The sequence below is a fragment of the Macrobrachium nipponense genome, chromosome 15, assembly GCF_015104395.2.
Source record: "Macrobrachium nipponense isolate FS-2020 chromosome 15, ASM1510439v2, whole genome shotgun sequence".
NCBI lineage: Eukaryota > Metazoa > Arthropoda > Malacostraca > Decapoda > Palaemonidae > Macrobrachium > Macrobrachium nipponense.
This window is the reverse complement of record NC_087208.1, coordinates 73,302,762-73,326,647: the sequence shown is the minus strand read 5'-3', so window position 1 is coordinate 73,326,647 and position 23,886 is coordinate 73,302,762. Positions and strand designations below refer to the sequence as shown.

At 38.0% G+C, this 23,886-nt stretch overlaps 1 protein-coding gene across 1 annotated transcript in view; it reads right to left on the bottom strand.

The window, feature by feature from the left end:
* Positions 1-4,791: 4,791 nt before the first annotated feature.
* The window catches only part of LOC135195052 (transferrin-like), a 101,000-nt gene continuing 81,905 nt past the window's right edge, over positions 4,792-23,886 (bottom strand). Inside the window, exons 10-15 of the mRNA XM_064221397.1 lie at positions 23,705-23,859; positions 21,955-22,137; positions 11,395-11,559; positions 11,139-11,269; positions 10,541-10,684; positions 4,792-7,155 (exon numbers count right to left, since the gene is read on the bottom strand). Coding sequence (XP_064077467.1) covers positions 6,922-7,155; positions 10,541-10,684; positions 11,139-11,269; positions 11,395-11,559; positions 21,955-22,137; positions 23,705-23,859 — 1,012 coding nt within the window. The 3' untranslated portion in view covers positions 4,792-6,921. The remainder of the gene's footprint in view (positions 7,156-10,540; positions 10,685-11,138; positions 11,270-11,394; positions 11,560-21,954; positions 22,138-23,704; positions 23,860-23,886) is intronic.

Sequence of the window (23,886 nt, the reverse complement as noted above, 5' to 3'; positions counted from 1 at the left end):
GGTTCGACCCACAGAAGCTACAGGAGGGCGTGTCCCTAAGTCTTCTGAGCCCCGACCTAGTGTTGTTCTCCGACGCTTCCATCACGGGCTGGGGAGCAACACTAGGAGGGAAGGAGTGTCAGGCTCCTGGGGAGGGGAACAGGTAGCCTGGCACATAAATGTCAAAGAGCTTGCAGCAATCTTTCTGTCTCTGCAGTTTTCTTCGAAAGGAGTTTGAAGAACAGGATTGTTCAGGTAAACTCCGACAATACCACAGCACTCGCTTATTTGAAGAATCAGGGAGGAACACACTCCAGAACTTTGTTTTTCCTGGCGAGGGAGAATTCTGCTGTGGGGCGAAGAGAAGAATGGTTACGATCCTGACGAGGTTCATTGCAGGAGTGCAAAACGTCAGGGCCGATCTTCTCAGTCGTCGGGAACAAATCCTACCGACGGAATGGACCTTAAACAAAGACGTGTGTCGAGACCTTTGGAGGTTGTGGGGAACGTCCTCTGGTCGACTTATTCGCGACGTCAAGGACCAAGAGACTTCCTCTTTATTGCTCCCCGGTCCTGGATCCAGAAGCGATCGCTGTGGGGACGCGTTTGCTTTGGAATTGGACGGGTCTAGATCTGGTAACGCCTTCCCACCATTCAAGATTTTGGGGGAAGTCATGAGGAAGTTTGCGGCCTCAGAAGGGACGAGGTTGACCCTGGTCGCTCCGATGTGGCCAGCGAGAGAATGGTTCACAGAGGTCATGTCTTTCTTGTAGACTTTCCCAAGACATTGCCCTGGAGAAAGATCTACTCAAACAGCCTCACTCGAAAGGTTTCACCAAAACCTCTCCGCTCTGAGTCTGACTGCGTTCAGACTATCGAAAAGTTGGCCAGAGCGAGAGGTTTTTCTAAAGCAGCTGCGAGAGCAATCGCAAATGCAAGACGTGCTTCTACAAGAGCTGTTTACCAATCGAAGTGGCTTCCTTCAGCGCATGGTGTAAAAAGGAGGGAGTTTCCTCTTCCTCGACCTCTGTGAACCAGATAGCTGATTTTCTGCTCTTTCTCAGGAATGTGCAGAAATTAGCAGTCCCTACCATCAAGGGATATAAGAGCATGTTGTCAGCGGTTTTTAGGCACAGAGGCCTTGACCTTTCTGACAACAAAGACATTCATGATCTTTTAAAATCTTTTGAAACTTCGAAGATTCCTCAAACGAGACCTCCTTCATGGAACCTTGACGTGGTTTCTTAGTTCTTAATGTCAAGTCCTTTCGAACCTCTTCAAGCAGCGTCTCTTCGAAACTTGACAAGGAAGGCTCTTTTCCTAACTTCTCTGGCGACAGCTAAGAGGGTTAGTGAAATACAAGCTTTTAGTAATTTAGTGGGATTCAAAGGAGACAATGCTGTCTGCTCTTTGAGCCCAACTTTCTTGGCGAAGAATGAAAATCCTTCTAATCCTTGGCCGAAAACTTTCGAGATCAAGGGTATGTCAAGTCTGGTGGGCCAAGAACCAGAGAGAGCCCTGTGCCCTGTCAGGGCTCTCAAGTTCTATGTACTACATAGAACAAAAGAGGTAAGAGGTCCCTCAGGTAATCTCTGGTGCTCTGTGAAGAGACCAGAGTTACCTTTATCTAAGAATGCTGTTGCTTTCTTTCTGAGGGACGTCATTAAAGAGGCTCATTCATCTTTCCAGAAGACTGATTTGAGCCTCTTACGAGTGAAAGCTCACGAAGTTAGAGCTGTCGCTACCTCTCTTGCTTTCCAAAAGAATATGTCAATCAAGGACATTCTTGATTGCACCTTTTGGAGGAGTAACTCCGTCTTCGTCTCACATTACCTAAGGGATGTGAGAACGATTTATGACGACTGTAATTCACTTGGGCCATACGTTTCTGCGGACACAGTCTTGGGGTCCGGAAGTAGCTCTTTCCCTATCCCTTAGTTAGGTTTAGGTTAGTTTTATTGTTGTGTTTTTAGGTTGTGGTGAGTCTTATGTGAAGATCTCCCATCCTTTAGTTAGTTTTAAGGGGTCTTTGGATAGTTGGTCAGGTGGTGGTCAGTTGCTTCGTTGCCCTCATATGTATGGCTCGATGGTCTTGTCACGTTGAGGTCACGTACCCGTTGACAGATCATCCAGAGCGCACCAGCACTACAGGTCTCCACCTGGCTGGCAACTCTGATTTAAGCAAAAGCAGCCTTAAGTGACAGTAATCACAGAGTCTACTTTGCTAACAGGTGAGGAACCAAGATGTATATCATCTACTTAATTTAAGTTTCCTAAAAAATCCTATTCTGTCTCTTCCCACCATCCGAAGGTGGGATTCAGCTATATATATATCTGTCAGGTAAGTGGCATGAACAAAATGTTATTGTTATCATACAATTAAGTTTGTTCATACTTACCTGGCAGATATATATAATTAAAGTGCCCGCCCTCCTCCCCTCAGGAGACAGGGGCATTAATAAAAATATGAATAGAAAATGGGAATGGTTCCTGATATCCGCCTCCCAGCGGCGGGAATGGGTACCACCTGGCCGCCCACTGCGTGTGCCGCGAGTTTTGAAATTCTGTCGGACTTCAGAAAATACAGCTATATATATATCTGCCAGGTAAGTATGAACAAACTTAATTGTATAATAACAATAACATATTTTTTTGGAAAGCAAAGTTTTTTTCAAAAACTGCATTTTAGTTTGGAATGTTTTATGCTGTATATTCCGAGATAATTTCAAATGTTCCCACGCGGTATACAAACCCTCAGTCCCTTACTATAGGAATTACTTAAAGCATAGCCTGGACACGGCCGCTGAGTTCTTTAACAAGGCGGTTAGGTAGTTAACTACCGGTCCGGTCATTGGTAGCCTCTCCGAACGGACATAAACATTCCAATTTGCTTTTGGCCGTCGTTGCGGATAGACATGTTCTCCAACTCTCTCTGTCTGGCTATTTACTGTGGTATTGTTTCAGTCCTGGTGGGATTTTTCTTTGTTATTTCTTATTGTAAGTTATGATTGTTGTTGTGGTTATATGTTTTTGATGTACTGAATCATGCAAACCCATGAATTGCAACTTATTTATAAGTTATGATCATTGTTGTGATATTGTGTTTATGATATATGGAATCATGCTAACCCATGCATCGCAACAGCCTTGTACCCTGCCCTTGGTCGCTGCCCTAGGATAGGGGGTAGGAGGTGCGACAATCCACGCCCCAATAGATTGATCTTCATGCCCTTTACCCATCATATCGGGGGCATGAATGTTTTGTGTGTGTGTGTGTGTGTGTGTGTGTGTGTGAGTGCTTTGTTTGGTCTGCACACAGTGGGGGAAGTTTGCCAGGAGGCAATCTTGTTCGTGAGAATCTCCGAATGTACGACCACCTAAGGGAGGACGTACATCCACAGTCAAGGAAGCGAGTCTTTCCTGACCAATTGGAGAGCAGGATCTTAAGGTGATGACTAGCATCAGGAACCAATGGGAGAGCGGGAGGATGGTGGCAAGTCTACTGAGTTGGCGGCACACGAGTTTTAATAAAATTGTTCTCAGTGGCCCAGGCGAATCTCGGACTTTACAGTACACCCTTTCGCAACCTGAATTATTTTCGTACACAGAAGCAAAAAAATCTTCGTCTTTGCCTTTGTAACCTGGATTTTTCGTACGTAGGGACTTTTGTATGTAGGGGTGTGACTGTCTTTGTCTCGATAACACTATTTGATGGAAATGAATAAACATCAACATCAAAAGCCATTATCACCAAAATTTACAAAATAAATAAAGATTTACATAAATTTTTTAATGTTGTAACTTCAGGATATGAAAGTCTCCCTGGTCCCACCCCCCCAGGCTGAAGGAAGGTTTACAATTATGGTATTTTTATACTTATGATTAAGAGAAATCTGGCATCTCTTATGTTCAAGAGTGAGCTGAATGACTTGTGAGACTGTTGACGTCACTCAAACAGAGCTAAGGGGAGGGACTAAATTTACAGCGATATTTGAAAATAAATCATCGATAATATCGACGCCGCCTTTGTACAGCCTGTAAAGCGTCGATTTTAGTGATGAACCGCACCTTGTGGATTAACAAACGATTATACAGTATGATAGATTATACAAGTCATGTTGGTTATGAATTTGTCGGTTAATGCAGCTTACGACATTTGAATTATAGGCCTATCTTGTATTCAGCTGTTTTATTGTGGTTCTTGTTGTGGTCATTCTTATTTTGTTGCTGCTGTTATGGTGCTTGTAGTATCTTCGAAAATTGTTCATATGATATCCTAACATTGCAAAATAAGCATAGACCTGTTCATAAAATACTTGCATAAAGAATTATCTGCTTACTCTTGTTAACGGAAATTTAGTAATTTAGAGTTACAAGGATTAGGATGTCTCAAAGACTTGTTAGTCCATCCGAGGAGATAGTGTGCTCACTTATCTGTAGGAGCAGTTTTTACTGTACATTCACAGTGTCCTAATAATTTTGCCTAGCACTCTTTTTAAATTTGTGAGTAGGCCTATGCCCAGAGAGGGCAACCGTGACTCTCACCCAGGTGGTTAAGAAAAAGTGAACACAGTAGCATGGGTCCATGGTCCTTGACCAGTTTTCACCCGATATATACACGCATTGCCAGATCTCACAAAGATTCCTTGCTTTTCATCTGCGATTTAACCGGATCAAGCTAGGTGCTAGAAAATTATCCTATTGTTAAGATCTCTGGTTTGTAGCTATGAAAAATACAAATTGTCTTAGAAAATTTATATTTAATGTGTAGGCCTATGCACTGTCATTGCCTAAAACTATACAAAATTGGCGAGTAGGCTGCCTTAAAGTATATGAAATTGGCGAGTTGGCCTATCCTGTCATTGCCTCAAAATATAAGAAATTGATGGGTAGGCCTAATCTCTCAATATTAACATTTGATATGCAGGATTATGATTAATTAATACCCTAACATTGGAACTGGTCGCTGAAGGCTATGCTTCATTTCAATTAATGCAGTCTATGTCGGATCTGGTAATGGAGGCCCAACACCATTTAAAAAAAAAAAAGCAAATGCATGTGCTGTTTAAGCAGCGCATGATAAAAAAAAATGCAGACAAAATTATCCAAGATCTTCTTAATTATATATAACTTAATATATCTTTTATCAGAGGTCTCAATTGTATGCTTCACAACTCCGGGAACTCAAATCTGTGGTGTCATGATTCATGCACAAAACTCAACATTACCAGACAGAGGCAAATTGGTACTGGTAATCTTTTGGACTGTTAACTAGTGTGACATCATTCCCCCTTTAAGAGCTAGCCACTCACAGGTGTGCAGTGGTTGGGGCTTAGCTGCAAAGCTAGCTGGAATCTGCTATAGTTAGTCTGCTAGCTTATGTTCTTTGGCTTACCTCCTACTCTGCTTCAGGGTACTACTGCTAATGAGTAAGCCCTTTACAGAAAAAATGCTTGAAAGAGCCAATAGGCTCTTTTAAGCATGTATAGTTATTAAGTAGTTGTATCTTTAGAGTGAGAATGTTGCCAATGTAACCACAGGAATTATCTTGCTGCAAGGTAAAGAAAATGATCACTATATATAATCTCCAAAAACTATATCAGTCATTTAATGGAAATTTTATAACATATGACGGGATTTTTCAAAATAATTTTCATAGAGGCACTTTATATAAATTTACAAAAGCTTACAGTATGCATGTATAACTTAGCAAAAATTAAGGCAAATAGTATAGACATTTCATTGCTCAATTTCAAAATAAAATATATTAGCACAAATGTTTTATATTTCCTTAGAAACTGTTTTAAAACTTAGTTATAAATCTGTTTTTGGTGAAAAGAGGTACATTTCTACATTCATCAAATTTTAACATTACAATCACAAGGTTTTTGGCATAAACTTCTCTTTTTTTTTAATAAAGTTTTGCATAATTTAGAAAATTTTTTAAATGTAATTAAAGAATAGCATACCATAACAGATACTTCATGGACTTTTTTACTCCCTCTGTTACAGATTACCTTCTCAAGTCTCACATCCTTGATATCAATTTGCCATAAAGTTCTAGTGGTCTAAAAGAAGTCATTTCAATTAACTACTACCAAAACTTTGTAAAAAATAAATGGCACTTGTGAATCCATTTATACCAAATCTCATTTAACCCTGTTCTTTTCACATCATTAAAATACATTTTTTCACACTCAGAAATTAAAGAACAGACAGAAGCACATCACAGCAATATATACACACTAAAATCGTGAGCTTTGATGTATGAACAGTCCTGATTAAAAAATCAAGGGGCAACATCTGGTAAGACTGATTAAAATATCTGAAGCACAACACATGTTAGAAGCAAAAACTGGTGCTTTACTGGCATGTTATGCTTAGGTATCTTATACTACAAAAACAAGAACCATACTGTAGTGTGTTTTTTTGTATAAATTACTGCAGCTGATGTCAGTGAAGTTAATTGTGACTGGCAGAAATTCATGCTCAACATCTACCATAGGGTACAGTGGTATCAGCTGCAGACATTTAGCTTCAAAAAATTTACTCTATACTAATGCATTACAACAAATACTTGCATTGCTTGGGTTTGATGTACAACAAAATACTGAACTGAAAAGTGGTTTACAGTGGTGTATTTGGAGCAGTGCAAAGCTTTTGCCTCTAACCAATCACTGCATAGGATAAAGTTTTTAAACCATAATTTATTAAAATATAAATTTAAGTAACAGATCACTGCAGCAACCTATATAGTATACTTATTTTCAAAACAATAAATGCTATCATTAAAAAATAATGCATCACTGACAATTATGATTATTATATACAACATATGTACTGGTATAAATTCTACAATGCACAAGAGAACAAGGTTACTATGTGAGAGGAAACAATTTGTAGAGTTTATAAGGCACAATTATGATTTTGAATACTTTAGTGTCAAGGAATTCCTGTAAGAGAAAGAAGAACTACAAGCACTAAACTCATCACAGCCCATGAACCCATACTGAAGCTCGCCCTGTTGGGTTCAGGTGTCTCCTGAAAATTTACTGAATTGGTTTTTGGCTCCTCTGGGACACAGGTGCTGATCTCCAGTGCTGCCCTATAGTAAGCTTCATCTAAGGACTTGTGGAATATGTCTTCTCGGACATTAACCAGTTCTGTAGCAGAGTCCTGAAAGATTAATATTTAACAGTAATTTATAATTGAGACACCCTGTTGTAATTTGTTAACATAGTTTAAGAAATTATGCCGTTTACTGATATAACAGTATTGAAAGACATAAAATATATACTCAACATACTATGTAACCCAATGATAGACATAAATTTGTAGTATGCTGGACTCACTGGCACAATAAAGGACTTGTAGATAATCATAAATGTGATAGATATATCATAGACAACAAGGATCATCAGTTGGCTTTGTCAGGCTATTATTAAAATGTTTAACTTCATAAGAGTCAAACTGTGACACCCTTGGAGTACAGACATGACACTTCGATAAACAAATTCATAAACAAATTGCATTGGAAGGTTTTACTAAATAACTATTTCTTTTATAAATTTATGAGAGCAGGAAGTCCCATTTCTTGACTGAATGCCTCACCTGAGGATTTTTCTTGAATAAAGGGAAGAAAATTGGAGCAAGCTAAGGTGAAAGAAGTTGGGCAGCTGGGGATAGGATTTATTTGAATGAATGAACAAAAGAAGGCAGAAAGCACCATCTGCAGTATGCTGTACAAGGCACACTGTAACAGCCAACAGACATACTTACAGAGCAAAGGTTTCTTTCCTTTTGAATAACTTGCAAAAAGTTTCTCTAGGAATCATATGGAACAGACATAACAGTAAATTTTTCAAATAAAGAAAAACACACTAGTTCATTTTGTAAATAACTTTTATAACTACAAACCATGACTATATTTTCCATCTGTCCCTCCGCCTGTGGTGTTTGCGTATGGTAACACTGCGTCCCGGGCTTTAGATAGTTACGCTATGTGTAAGTTTTAGGTAAATAAAATGATATCTTGGTGTACATTTGCAACTGACAAGTGTTTTAATAATTCACTGTATGCGAATTACACCGTTAATATTCGAAATAGGATATTGTTGTTGTTATTGTTGAATGTAAGCTGAATCTACATTCAGTTTACTATCTAAAGCCTGGGACGCAGTGTTACCATACGCAAACACCACAGGCTGGTGGACAGATGGAAAAAAACAGAGTATAGTTACAGAATTGCGTAATCTTACCATTTAAAGTGGATAATGCATGCTAAATACTGATTTTAGTTTCTCTAATATTTACACAAGTTTTACAAAATTTTTACCTTAGTACTTCAGTGATTCTTAAACTGGGGGCCAAAACGGGTTGCCAGATGGTGCCTATATTTTTTAAAATTTGTAATGTTAATTGCAAAATTGCCAAAAACATTTTCAATGCTTCCATATATGTTTTCTAAAATCATGGCAAAGTTCAAAATAGAAAACAATTTTCATTTCAAATCTTGTTTATGAATTGTCTCTTATTGTTATGGTAAGGTTTTTCCTTAGAAGAACAGTTCCTATTACTAAAGTTTAATTCTGTGGCAAAAGATAATGTTACCTCTTGGTATGGAAAATGTTTAAATATCTTTCAGTTTAACCAGAAAATCCTTCAGCAAATCCTACAAGTAATTATCCCCTTTTCTTCTACTTCCTTGTGTTCATTGATCTTATTACATATACATACAGTTAAACTAGTAACGATGATAAAAAATTGTAATAAATGTGGTTTTATTGTCATCGGTGTTTTTTTTCCAATAGGTACTAAACAAATATGGATAAATTCAATAAGAAGGATGTCTAATCAATTTTTAGGTGATCATGATCCATGAATAATTGTATTGATAGTAAAAATTTTATTTATTTTTGTAGTAATACATAATTAGTTTTTTCTAATATTTTCCATCAGTGGAATATGTATAATATTGAAACTGTTTGAATAATGATTAAGATAAAATTTGGTTTCATCATATGTTTGTTTTACCCATTTTCTATGAACATTGTTTATTCCATTGAAATATAGGGCAGTGCATACTTCTAAAAATTTAACAGCAATGAAACAAGAATCTATCATTCATCCATATACTCATATAAATAATGAATCATAATTGGGCATATAGGCATCATATTGTTTATAGTTTATTGTTGGCAAAAATTTCATGGGTATGGGATCTACTATATATACATGATGCGAGGAGATTCAGGAGGGACGTGCCAATAGTCACCAACTGTGCCGGAGTTTTTCCATCATGGGGCCCAGGGGTATACTCAAATCATCAAGTTCACTAATAATGAAAATATTTGAGGGAATAAAAAAAAATAAATTGAAAAAAATAATCTTGAAAAGATATCATGGCCCTTCGCAAAGTTAAATCTTCTGCCAATGGCACAAGTGAGAAATGACTCCCAAATGTCTGCATCCCTACCCTACCCCAAAAGGGGATGGCATAACATAATTAGTATGGCCCAAATGTAAGTAGAACCTGCTTGCTAGGACTAAGAGTATTACGATGATACAATTATACCCATCCTAATCGCATTATGGGCAGACCGGACAGAATGATTGTCGGGTAGGTGATGGATTTACCACAGTTCTTGTTATTTCGCTTCAGATTTAACTCCACGTTAAGCCATGATGTGTTTTGTTGTTGATTTGATTTGAAAAATGTTGACAAAAATGGAAAAGTCCACAAATATTAACTCAAAAATATATAATGTTATATGGGACTCTTAGGTTTGAACCTAGGAAGAAATTCCTGTGGTTCGAGAGCCTCCTCACCAAGTCAAGGTGGTCCCAAAAGAGGGGGAATGCTTTTTTGTAATTTGACTATAGTATTCCACAAGCAAAAGAAAATTTCTTAGCATATGTTAAATGCCAAACCGTATGGTGAGAGTAATTCTAATTATGGCCTAAGTGTGGGAATGATATAACTAGTATAGGATTTGGTGAACCCTTTGCGGTCGCTCGGAGACGAATTTGCAGTCCCCAATTGAGAGCCACTGATCTTCACGCAGAGTCCTTTCATTTGATATATTTAATGACTGCTCATGAAACAATTTGCATTTCAGGAACAAAATATAGATTAGATGTAAAATATTTCATTACAACTATTAATCGAAAACTTAGAAAGAAAAACATACTATCAATTCTTCCAGATACCAAAGCAAGAAGCCTATGGCAATAAAGTACTAATTAGAGATGCAGTGGATGTCAGAGTAGAGATTCGCAGATGTGAATATGTATGCAGATGTCATACATATATTTTATTGATGATGGATGTTAAAAATTATAAGGATATTTTGCAAATGCAGATATCCAAAACTTCTCTTAAATATCACTTTACTGCAAATACAGATGCTGACGTTTTTATTCTCAAGAGTACATGTGGATGCAGGTATCATGTATACATCTCTAACAATAGTTCTTGTACACTAAAAAAAAAAAAAAAAAGCCAGCTAGAACCTGTAAATAATAGTAATCTTGCATATAAAAAATAGGAAAAACCACCAACCTTGAATATAATGTCAGGTCTTCCTTCAAATTCCCCAAAAAGAGTGAAGGCATCCTGACCCTTTGGGAACATATCTGAAGCCCTCAACAGCAGTATTCTAATTTCTTCCAGCATAGTTTTGTCTGACTTGATTCCAGTAACAACCTGGGACAGTATAATGAAAAAAAAATCTTCATACACATACTATATCCTTGGACAAGAATTCTCGTCATATGAAGGCAGAGAAAGATCATTATATTCAACAGCTTCATTATGAAGGTCAGAGAAAGATCATTATATTCAACAGCTTCATTATGAAGGTCGAGATCATTACATTTAACAGCTCCATATGAAGGCAGAGGAAGAACATTACAGTTAACAGTACTATTGATATATGTACCACAGAAAGTTACTTTGGAAAACAGCAAAGTTTACAGTGTGAAATTTGAGGCATTATTTATGAAGTAAATATGTAGAAAAAAAATCATTAAGTGCATGACAAAGGATTAACTTCCATAAAAATCATGTTAAGAGTTCATTGTCCTATTTTTAAAGTAAAGAAAGAACATAAAAACCTTTCTACAATACTATAATACAGTAAGTAATGAGTAAACAATACCTTGTGAGCAGGCACACGTGCCAAGTTACAGGTGTTGTAATTAATAATATCTGCTGTACCAGAGGATTTACAAAGTAATTTGAAATCTAAAGCGCGAAGACCTTTGGCCCAAGAAGCGTTGTTATTACCATCTGAAAAACAATTTGAAAGTTCATATAACAAGTTGAAGACTTAATATTGTATTCAAATTATTCGGTCAAGCAGAAACAACCCAACTGATATATGAAGTAAACTTTCGAACAGGTAACTAACTCACTTGTATTATCTGCCACAGTAGAGTGCTTGACAAAAGCCACATCACCACCACCTTCTACGAGACACCTGAATGCCCCAGTGTAACCAGAAAAGGCTTCTACTGAGCTCCGGTCACACTTTCCTTCTTGATCTCCTCCTACATAAGTTGGGCCACTTGCTCCCCCCACTGTAAGGAAATGTATTGCATAAAGGTGACAGTTTTGTTGATCCAAAATTTTGTATAAGCACACATTGGGAAAATTTGGGGAAATTGGAAATTTATAGTATACAAATCAATGTATGTTTAAACATTAAATTTCCGTTGAATATGGGGTACATAGACAGTATACAGTATTTAAAAACTAGAATTATTTGTTTCTATGCCTATGAAAAATTCTAATGCAATTCAGCCTATTTGTACAATCTGCTGATATATGTATGTACTATTTTCTTAATCTTATACAATCAGAAATTTGTTACAACAATCTAATTCACACTTAAAAACAATGTACGTATTTATCAAAGTCCATAGCGTGGTGGCACAAAATTTGTCGCTAACTGCGCATCCCGGATTATGACATCAACGTAGACCCACCAAAGCTGGAGATTGTAAGGTAAACATTTGTTTCCCTATTTTTTATTAAATCAGTAGGTCTTGCGTCTTACCGTAGTGGCACTACTGTCATTCACCAAAATGCCAGAATACTGTACCACCTTGTATAGTTGCTCATCGAATTTGAAAATACGAAACGATGTTAGTTTTCACTGCTTCCCTCAGAATGAAGAATTAAAACATTTATCCAAACTATCTACCATATTTGACTTAAAAGTTTTATTCAACATTTCTTCCTATAATATAACTTCATAGTATCTAATGTACTGAACCTTAAAAAGTATTATTTAACATGACTTCCTACTGCATACTGTATTTGACTTATGACTTTTATTTAACATTTCTTCCTATTTTGTACCGTATGACCATATGAGTTTTATTTAATGTTTCTTCCTATTGTCTACCATATTTTACCTTATGAATTCTGAAATTTTTTCTATGTTTGAAAGGTAGTTGTATACTAAGGATATAATTTTATTATTAGTTGTAGTACGTAGTGATAAATCGATCTTATTCAAAATGCATCATGAAAGCAAGAATTTATCCATGACAGGACAACCCATACATATAGAACCAACCACAACACACTTTAAAATACTTACAGAAATCCTACAGGGAAAAACTGTTTTAGCACAGATACACATGCTACCCATTGTGTTAAAACAACACCAAACGACCCCATTAACAACGATGATTTCAAAGCGAAATTACTGCCAAATCATGGAGTACTTTGGGAGCAAGGGTTTATTTCGGGACATGCACTAGCAAGTTATAAGTCATTTCATATCTCTGATTGCTGGTTTGATTTTTTAAATTCTTGAGTCTCTTACAATACATATGGATTAAACTTACAAAAACATGGTGGAAATCAACTTACAGTGCAGCGCTGGAACGGACCCCCTGCCATAAGTCGACCTATTATGTATACAGACATGTATACTTACAGGTATTATGTTTGTGGTTACTTGTACCGTCAAACCCCCCTTATTCTCGTTCTCGAAATTCGTGGACTCACCTATTCATGGAGTCATCAGTCTTCTCGGCCTCTATGACCGTTACTCAATACTAGGTATAACAGACAAGTACTGGAGAAACTTCAGCTTTAGGGATGAGACTCACTTGATGCTTAGCCATAAAGGCTAACTGCTATTTGGCAGAAGATATGGCATTCACGTGTCCACAACTTGAGGCCTTCTCTTCTACAAGGCAACATTCTTCAGGACATTCTGAGTCATCCCAAAGCCATGGGCAGCTGGTGGGGTGGTGGTACAACATTGTGGTACTGCTATTAATGATTCCCATCCAGCCAGCGGACTAAGGGGTCATTCTGGCATTCAAGGCCATAATTTCAAGTTTTTTAATGCTAGTCATGATAAGACAGTCAAGGAGTACTAGACTGAACTTCAGTACTAAGACATTAAGAATTGACTTAGTTTAAGATGCCAGAGATGTCTAGCTACAAATATTTCAACACTGTTTGGGAGATGATATAGCATTTTGGTATCCACAGCATTAAGGGCTTCTTTCCCGCAGTGTCTATAAGGACAGTGAGGTTGTTGCGTGAGTTCTGGGTCCACAAGACAGATGAAGTGGATGTTGCTGACCTGCCTTAAGTACCACAAGCTTCTGACAAATAAGGAGTTAAAGGCACTTAAGCAAGAATATGCAGTAGAACATGAGGCCACAGAATAAAAAAAGTGAAAGGCATTTTAGGTGTCCTCAAAGTTCGAGGCTGCCAATAACATCACAAAGGAGGTCAATACTAAGATCCCTAAAAACGGTACCATAATGTCTGATTTGCACAGCCGTTAAGAGATACTAGAAACTCAACAATGTCATAATTTTTCGAACCTCCCTGCTGGCCAGCTTTCTATGTCCACCTTCTCCTGCAATACTCCTTGCCTTTGGACATCTGAGTCAGTTGCTTATAACCCAGTCTGTACATGTCTGTCATCATCAAGAGGACCTTCCATAATGATGGAAATCTTCCATTTAAAATTTATGACAATACCCTTGAAAATTGATAGAATGAAAAACCGAACTGGCTTTCATCTTATCAATATGTTAAGTTACTCACTCGAAGTTGAGACTGCCTATGATCGCGTGTATGTAACTGTGTGTACAGCAACGCTAGAGGGGAAAGGAATGTAGCTCCCCATTTTGATTTGAAATGACATAGTTCTCCCTTGTAAAAGGTATAGACTTGTCTTAGTTTACAATTTACATATCTCCATAACACTTAATAGAGTTCCTCTGTCTTTTTGCCTTGATGTAACTGCCAATTACCAAGAATTGTTATGGTACTGTTACACAAGTTAACCCTCTTACGCCAATTGGACGTATTAAACGTCGAGATAAAATGTCTCCCGGGTGCCGATTGGACGTATTATATGTCGACATAAGAAAGTTTTTTTTAAATTTGCGGAAAAATACTTATAGGCCTACCAGCCGAAAACTTTAGAATCACGCGCCTTGGGGGATGCTGGGAGTTCACGGATCAAGCTGTTGTTTTGTTTAGAAGCATGACCCAAGTGCGCATGCGTGAAATGCCTCCTTCTCGCATCAGCCAGCATCAGCAACGCGTCGTCCGAGAGCGATCTTTTGCCGCAATCGTGTTTTTCCGAACTTGTGCGAGACTTTGAGTATTTGTGTTGCTACAAGACGTTCATAGAGATGTCTCAACGACGTATGGAACGCAAAAGGCGTGTTTTACCCGTCGGAAGGGATCGTGTGAGGTGTATTCTGGACTTGGATGCTGGCAAAGGACCAAGCACCCAGGATGACCTGGCGCCTCAACGCCATTCTGTGCGGCCACGTGTGGATGAAAGTGGTTTAGGATCACAACGTATGTCTCATATGCCTTTAGTAACCCCTAGGAATTTGGGAGGCCTCCAATCAAGGGACATAGAGGAGTACTTATCGGAGCTTGATCGGGAGTATGTCGCAAGTCCTCATTTTGATGGCGGTTGGTCATCTAGTGATGAGGACATCACTCCCGATGTCAGTGACGATGAATATTTACCCCCAATGTCCGTTCGAGGCTCACATCCCGAAAGTGAGCTCGAATTTAGTGGTTTTAGTGCATATGAGGGGGAATCTGAGGAGGGGGAGGATGAGGATATGGGGTCTAGTTTTATCGCGGATGACGATACAGAAAGCGAAGGCCTAAGTGAGGGAGATGGGCCAGTGCGGGGGTTTCGTGTGCGAAATCGTGCCCGCGCTCGTGCACGTGCGCGCGCACGGGCACGTAGAAGGTCGGATCGTCGCGCCAGCCAAGGTGAAGGTCGGTCGTCCGAGAGCGACGAGGGATGGACGGAGGACCCCACCCTACATGCACCCATTCACGGCAACCCCTGGGCTCACCGTACCTGTTCCTCTCATTGCTCTGGGGTTCATCCAGCTGTTCCTTTCGCGGGAATTGCTGGAGTACCTGGTAGCAGAGACGGCGGACTACGCTCGGTACTGCCGTGATGAACTGCGCACGACATTATCGTATGGCTGGCGGGGCTGCAACCTCATTTAGGTACACCCAATGTGCCCGGCGTTATGCCCCGTGATACTTTCCTGGCGTTGGACAGATATTTCAACGCCTTCAACCGAAGGGCCATACCCCGGAATAACTCCGATCGCCTCATCTTAGTGCGCCCAGTGTTGGAATACATTCGTGAACGTTGTAAAAATCTCATGGTTCCTGCGAAGAACCTTTCTTTGGATGAGGGGATGATGCCTTACAAAGGACGTCTTAGCAGAAAAGTGTATAACCCCAAGAAGCCGAAGAAATATGGCGTGAAATTTTTTTTTATTACCGAGGCCAACACTGAATACGTAGTGGACTTCTCCACGATGCGTGAAACTGTGTTCAGGCTTGTGGATCGTTTCCGTAACCAGGGATACCACCTGTTTATGGATAATTATTATAACTCGGTATCCCTGGCCCAGGAACTGTATGAAGCAGGTGTTCACGTCAGTGGTACCCTTCGGTTGGTGAGTGGGACCCCGAATGTCCTCAAGAGGTTCGCTAGCCATCCGCAACATCTGGCAAGAGGAAAGACACAGTGGCGGCGGAAGGGAGCTGTCTTCGTTATCTGTTGGAAGGGTGTCCGACTCGTCCCCATGATTACGACCATGAACCCGTCCAAGAGGAGGTCGTACAGCGGAAGAAGACACGTCGACAGGGCCGAGTTGTGTATGAGGAGTTTCGTGCAGAGCGCCCTACCGTCATTGGGCACTACAATAGGCACATGGGAGGAGTTGATCTCTTTGATCAACTCATCCAGTATTATCCCTTCGCCAGGAGAACCAGGAGGTGGACCCAGAAGCTCCTCAAGTACATTCTTCAGTTGGCCCTCCAAAATGCCTACATACTCTACTGTGGGTACTACAGTCCCGGTCTCCAGAGGATGACCCACTTACAGTTCCTCGAGGCAGCCGGGGATGCCCTCATCCACTTTAATCCCGATGAGTGGCCTTCCTTGTCTGCCCCCCTGCCCCGAGCTGCAGATCTGCCCCTAGAGGAAAGGGCAGACCTTGGGAGGGCCAACTTATCAGTGGTAATTCATTCCTGCTTCCTGCAGCTAAAGCTGCTGGCCATCACAATCAGCCCCTGCTTGCTAGACATGCTCACGCCTATAGCTGCTAGCCAGCCCCTGCCCCTTGGTGCACTATAGAGATAGACTTTGCCTACCTGCTATAGCCACCTATGAAATCCACCTAAGAGCCCCCTGCTTGGCCGACCGCCGCCCCTGCTGCCACCACCCCTGCTGCCGGCCCCGCCTGCACCGGTTCTCGTCGGGTAGTGGACCCTGTGTGTCGGCTGCAGCCAGGGGATCACACACTGGAGCTCCTACAAGGGCGCAGGCAGAAACGGTGCCGGGTGTGCCTTATGAATGGCAGAAGGAGAGACACCCGGTTCTTCTGTCGCACCTGCAAAATAGCTCTATGCAGGTTCGGGGAGTGTGACCGCAAATACCACACTATGGTCTTTTACTGGAGTGCGCCTCAGCGACAGACAGCGGAGGGTGCACGGGACCGCACGTCCCTTCGGCAGTAAAGGCGCGCGTCTCCCTCCTCCACCTGTACCTCGTCATGTCGAGAGGAAAAAAATGCAAGACTCTTCAATGGAGGAGGGAGAAAACAAGAATAGAACGAAGAGTCAGGATTACGAGTGAGTATTCTGCATTTATTTTATATTTATTTTTATATTCATTACAAGTTTTTATATATCCGTATCCGTGCATGATATTATATATATATATATATATATATGATATATATATATATATATATATATATATATATATATATATATATATATATATATATATGGATATATATATATATATATATATATATATATATATATATATATATATATATATATATATATATATATATATATATATATATATATATACAGTGGTACCTCGAGATATGAAAGGCTCAACTTACAAAAAACTCGAGATACGAAAGCCAATGGGAAAAAAAAAAAAAAATTTAACGGCTCTACATACGAAAAGTTTTCCAAAGATACGAAAGGTTTCGGAAAGTCCGAGATTCGCCCGGATAACAATTTTGAAACTCGCACCGCGCGCCGCCATCTTAGTACTAGTAGACTCGCCACCATCCTCCTGCTCTCCCATTGGTTCCTGATGCTAGTCACTGCCATGAGATCCTTCTCTCCTATTGTACAGCATCCCTCCCATCATGCATCTTATACGTACGTGGTGGCGTACCTATCTCGGCCTCTTCGTACCTACATCTTTATCGTACGCACGTGGCATTCGTTCGGTCCAATGATTTAGTTTAGTAACGTAAATTCGTTAGTGATTTCGTTGTGCTACTTTATCGCGTTGTGTGAGAACCTAATTAGTATACGTACTACATAACTTAATTACGTACAGTATAGTCATGGGTCCCCAGAAAGTTGCTGAAGTTCACAGAAAGAAGAGAATGCTTTCTATGGAGACAAAAATGGAGATAACAAAAAAGTATGAAGCTGGCTTGCGGTTGAGTGTGATCGCTAAAGAATACGGCCGAAATCCGTCGATGATAGGCACCATCCTTAAGCAGAAGGAAGCCATCAACTACAGCAGCTATACCTTCCAAGGGCGTGACCATTTTGTCCAACAAGAGGAGCCATGTGCATAATGAAATGGAAAGGCTGCTTCTTGTATGGATTGAGGACAAAGAAATCGATGGCGATACGATAACCGAGACGGCAATCTGCCAGAAAGCCAGCGCTATTTTCGGCGATTTGATTGCCCAAGCCGAAGACGACAACGGAGAGGGGACATCAACGGCAACCCCACAGTTCAAGGCTTCTCATGGGCGGTTCGAAAAATTCCGTAAACCGACTGGCATCCATTCGGTGGTAAAGAAATTGAAATTACGTAAAGTATAAAAAAGTAAAAAGAAATGTAAAAATCAAAAGACAAAATAAATTTTATTTTAAGTTTTTTGTAAAGTTAAGTGTTACAGTTTTGTTAATGTGTTTTGTAAAGTTTAGTTTGTTTTTCTGACATTTTTTATGTGTTTCGTAAAGTTAAGTGTACGTATCTGCCGTTTGTCCTCCTCCTCTGTTGCCATTTTCGGAGATAGCCTCACTCGAAAGGTAAGCTTCCACATTTTATGTACAATATTTCTTGTACACCATGTACACTAATACACTTTATTTACAGGTTATTTTGCATTTTGTTATTAATTTAGGTATTGAATGGTCCAAATTGTTGTAGTATTTCATTGTTTATAGGTCAATTTAGCTTTATTATGAAATTTACTAGGGTGATTTTGGAGGGCTTGGAACGGATTAGCCATTTTACATGTAAAATGTGGTCCAAGATACAAACAACTCATGATACGAAGGGCGCCTCAGAACGGATTAATTTCGTATCTCGAGGTACTACTGTGGCTGTATATATATATATTATATATAATTATATATTATATATAATATATATATAGATATATATATATTATATATATATAGATGTATATATATATATATTTATATATATAATATATATATATATTAATATATATATAATTTTTTCATATTTATTGGTATTTTGGGTAAGCAAATTACATAACAGTCTAGTAATATTCAATCATTTATCTTCACTTTAAAACAAATTGGAAGTCTCTAGAACAATATTTAGATTTATGGTGAATATTTAAAAAAAAAAAACTTTTCCTTCCCTCCGCGTGCCGATTCTCGGCCGCAAATCTCCGAAAAGCGTACGTTGCATACTCCTAATATTTGCTCCTTTTCATATTAGGCATTTTATAGAGTTTCATATATGAAAATGTGCGCAATTCCATGCAAAATGCAAAAAAAAAAATATTGAAAGGTTGTAGCTTTTTCTAATTTTCGAAATATTTGCATATAAAACATGATAAATAGGAAAAAACTACGTTCGGTCAACTTTGACTCAACCGAAATGGTCGAAAAACGCATTTGTAAGCTAAAACTCTTACAATCTAGTAATATTCAATCATTTATCTTCACATTAAAATAAATTTGAAGTCTCTAGAACAATATTTAGATTTATGGTGAATTTTTGGAAAAAAACTTTTTTCTTCCCTCCGCGCGCCGATTCTTGGCCGCAAATCTCCGAAATGCGTACGTCGCATTCTCCTAATATTTGCTCCTTTTCATATTGGGCGTTTTATAGAGTTTTATATATGAAAATGTGCGCAATTCCATGCAAAACACAAAAAAAAATATTTGAAGGTTGTAGCTTTTCTCATTTTTGAAATATTTGCATATAAATCACGATAACTGGAAAAAACTACGTTTGATCAAATTTGACTCAACCAAAATAGTCGAAAAACGCATTTGTAAGCTAAAAATCTTACAGTCTAGTAATATTCAATCATTTATCTTAACTTTAAAACAAATTCTAAGTCCCTAGCACAATATATAGATTTATGGTGAATTTAAAAAAAAAACATTTTTCTTCCCTCCGCGCGCCGATTCTCGGCCACAAATCTCCGAAATGCGTACGTCGCATTCTCTTAATATTTGCTCCTTTTCATATTAGGCGTTTTATAGTTTCATATATGAAAATGTGCGCAATTTCATGTAAAATAAAACAAATAATATTTGAAGGTTGTAGCATTTCTCATTTTTGAAATATTTTCATATAAATAACGATAAATAGAAAAAACCACGTTTGGTCTACTTTGACTCTACCGAAATAGTAAAAAACGTAATTGTAAGCTAAAACTCTTACAGTCTAGTAATATTCAGTCATTTATCTTCACTTTAAAATAAATTCTAAGTCTCTAGCACAATATATAGATTTATGGTGAATTTTTGAAAAAAACTTTTTCCTTCCCTACGCGCGCCGATTCTCGGCCGCAAATCTCCGAAATGCGTATGTCGCATTCTCCTAATATTTTCTCATTTTCATATTAGGCGTTTTATAGAGTTTCATATATGAAAATGTGCACAATTTTATGTAGAATACAACAAAAATATTTAAAGGTTGTAGCTTTCCTCATTGTTTAAATATTTGCATATAAACCACAATAGAAATATGGAAAAAAAAAAAAAAAAAAAAAAAACTGTTTGGTCAACTTATTTGACCAACCGAATAATGGTCCGGAAATCCCCCCCCCCCCCCCCCGGTCGAAAAAAACGGCAATGGTGTAAGCTAAAAACAAAATCTTACAGTCTAGTTAAATATTTCAGTCATTTATCTTCACTTTAAAACAAAACCAACAATTTGGGAAAAAGGGGTCTCTGGAAAAAACCAAATTATTTAAGGAATTTATGGTTGAATTTTTTTGAAAAAAAAAAAGAAAAAAACTTTTTCCTTTCCCTTCCGGCGGCCGGGCCGAATTCGCGGGGGCCCCGCAATAATCTCCGAAAAATGCGTTTACATCGCAATTTCCCTAGAATATTTGCTCCTTTTTCATATTAGGGAGGGTTTTTATAGTTTCATTATATGAAAAAATTTTGCGCAATTTCATGCAAAATACAATAAAAAATATTTGAAGGTTGTAGCTTTTCTCATTTTTGAAATATTTGCATATAAAAAAATATATATAAGAATTTCGACATTCGGTCAAATTTAACTCGTCCGAAATGGTCGAAAACTGCAATTCTAAGCTAAAAGTCTTACAGTATCGTAATTGTCAATTATTTGTCTTCATTTTTAAACAAATTGGAAGTCTCTACAACAATATTTAGATTTACGGTGAATTTTTGAAAAAAACATTTTTTTATGTCCGTGCGTTATGAATTCATGCATCATTTTGTGATAATATTTTTTCTGTGTTGCTTTGATCGTTTTACAATGTGTTATATATCAAAATGATCGCAATTTAGTGTACAATACAACGAAAAAAAATTAACTCATTAGCTTCAACCGTTTTCCACACAGCGCAATTTGAATACAATTATATATTAATTTTTTTTTTGCACTATCATATATCGCATTATTTATATATGATAATGATTTGTTTTTTATTTCTGATGGTTGCATACTAAACTTCAGGCAATGACAAAAAAGGAGTCAAAAATGAACTCTTAATCTTGAAAACTAAGCGCGCTGTGATTTTTTGAAAAAAAAAAAATTTCCGCTTCCGCGCTCACTCCCAAGTGTATTTTTAAAAATCTCTTCCTCTCCATCTAAACTATGACCGTTAAGTAAAAAGATATATGCAAAAGTATCCAACTTGATGATAATCTGAACAAAATAAACAAAAGACAAGACTCATCCTGCTCGAAGACTATGAATGCGTTTCAGTGGTTGTAACATTACCGAAATCCAGGGATATAACTGAAAAATAAGAACTAGCTGCTGTGAGCACCTGATGTTCCGTCAAACGTGGCAGAAACGGAATGAAGCGATTAGTTAAGTAGTTCTTAGTATTGCTGTTGAATTACGGCTGCTGTCCAGTAGAAACTCTTAGCCGTATAATTACTGGAAGTTACATATACAAAAATGCTTTCATCTCAATTACCTTCCTTTCCTACACAGAGTTCACATAGACTCTCTGGGTTTTTGCCATCTTTGTCATAAATGGGATCCTTAGCACCAGGGGCACAAGAAGCTTTAAAGAATCGTCCCATTTCTCCAGCATAGTCACAGTTACCTGCTGTCAATAATCCAGCTTCCAAAAGTGTTGTAACAGGTATTTTCCATCCTAGAAAGAAAGATCTCATTTATTTATCACAATATAAACTAAAATACCAAACACCATAAAGTTCCTCACAAAACACAGAAAAGAAGGCCAAAACAGAAGATATATATATATATATATATATATATATATATATATATATATATATATATATATATATATTATATATAGATAATTGTGCAGGGACAAGGGAAAAGAGCAGAATGATGTAAACATCCGAGCTGTGGATTGTAATAATAAATGTGATTAAGATAAACTCATGTCAGCAGGTACAGTATATTAATAAAAGTTCCAGATGTTCTCTTGGCTTTGAAAATTTTCTTCCTGACATTATAATTCTGTTTTAAAATTTTGCTTGTTGTTTCTATATCTTATATTATTTACTTAATGCTTTTTACTTGTATATAATTAACATAAGGTTCATTACAATTATTCCTATACCAGCAAACTTTGCCGCAATGTAAGCAATGGATTAGCATTATGCAGACTAAAATTGCATTGACGACTGGTTCTATGTCTAGCACAGATAAGAAATGAAAATTAATAAAAGCTGTTTCAGATGTTTAATTCAGTAAAACAATGAAAAAGACAAAGAAAACTATCAAATATCATATATATCAAGTCACCATCCCCAAGTGGAAAGGAGTATGAATATCAACTGTCATGTCAGTTTACTGAATGAAAGATATGCTTCTTAAATAAAAGTTATCAAGTCACAAAAAATGCAGAAAATCATTAAGAGTACAAGTTTTGACCATCATAGGCAGAATTATTTCACTAACCTGGTACAGATCATTGTAAAATGAACCCTCCCTAGATTTGGACACGTTGTAAACATGCAAAGCAACACTGGAATCTCACCTAGGGGAGTTAGTGCCCTCAGTACACCTCATGTGGTGCATTTGGCATTACTTACAGTACTTTGAAGCATCCCTTCGATCCCTAGCTGCAACCCCACCCCTTTCTTTCCTTTTACTGTACCTCTGTTCATATTCTCTTTTTTCTATCTTACTTTCCACCCTCTCCTAACAATTGTTTCACAAAGCAACTGCGAGGTTTTCCTCCTGTTACATCTTTAAACAGTTTTACTCTCAATTCCCCTCCATATGTTGAATGACCTCATAGGTTCCAGCAATTGCCCTTCATCCTAAAATTTTATATTCCATTTCATTCCTATCAACTTGCCTGACTTACTTTCCTCAAACTTGACACTTTTGTGATCTGTAAAATCACGTCACAGATCACATATCTCCCACTACCTGACACCAGCTGGTAGCCTGCTCCATGACTATTAAAACAGTGACATATAGTTGACCTATGGTATTCACTGTAACACTGTTTGTGTGGTCATTTATGAGAACTGCAAAAATATACATTTTTTTATTTATAAAACGTAAATCTTTTTATTTTACTTTCTTTATTTCGTCTAATAACCTTCCATACTTAAACGGTCGGGTCTATCACTTCAATAGGGTTTCAGAGGTATGATTATTGCTTCTTTTGAGGCTAAGGCATATGGCTTGTCTAATTATAATGGCAACAGATTTGGCAAATGGATAAGAATACTAACCTGCTGTCCTCTCAAAGCCTGTATGGCAAGATTTCTTGCCCTTCAGTTGGCTAAGGGAAGTGATGCCAGAGTCAGCACTCACAACTGCCACAGCAAAATACGAGGCATCTAGTAGGCCATACCTCTCGGAGACAACTGGTATGAGTCCATACTCCCTAAAATGATAATGTTAACTTTGTTAC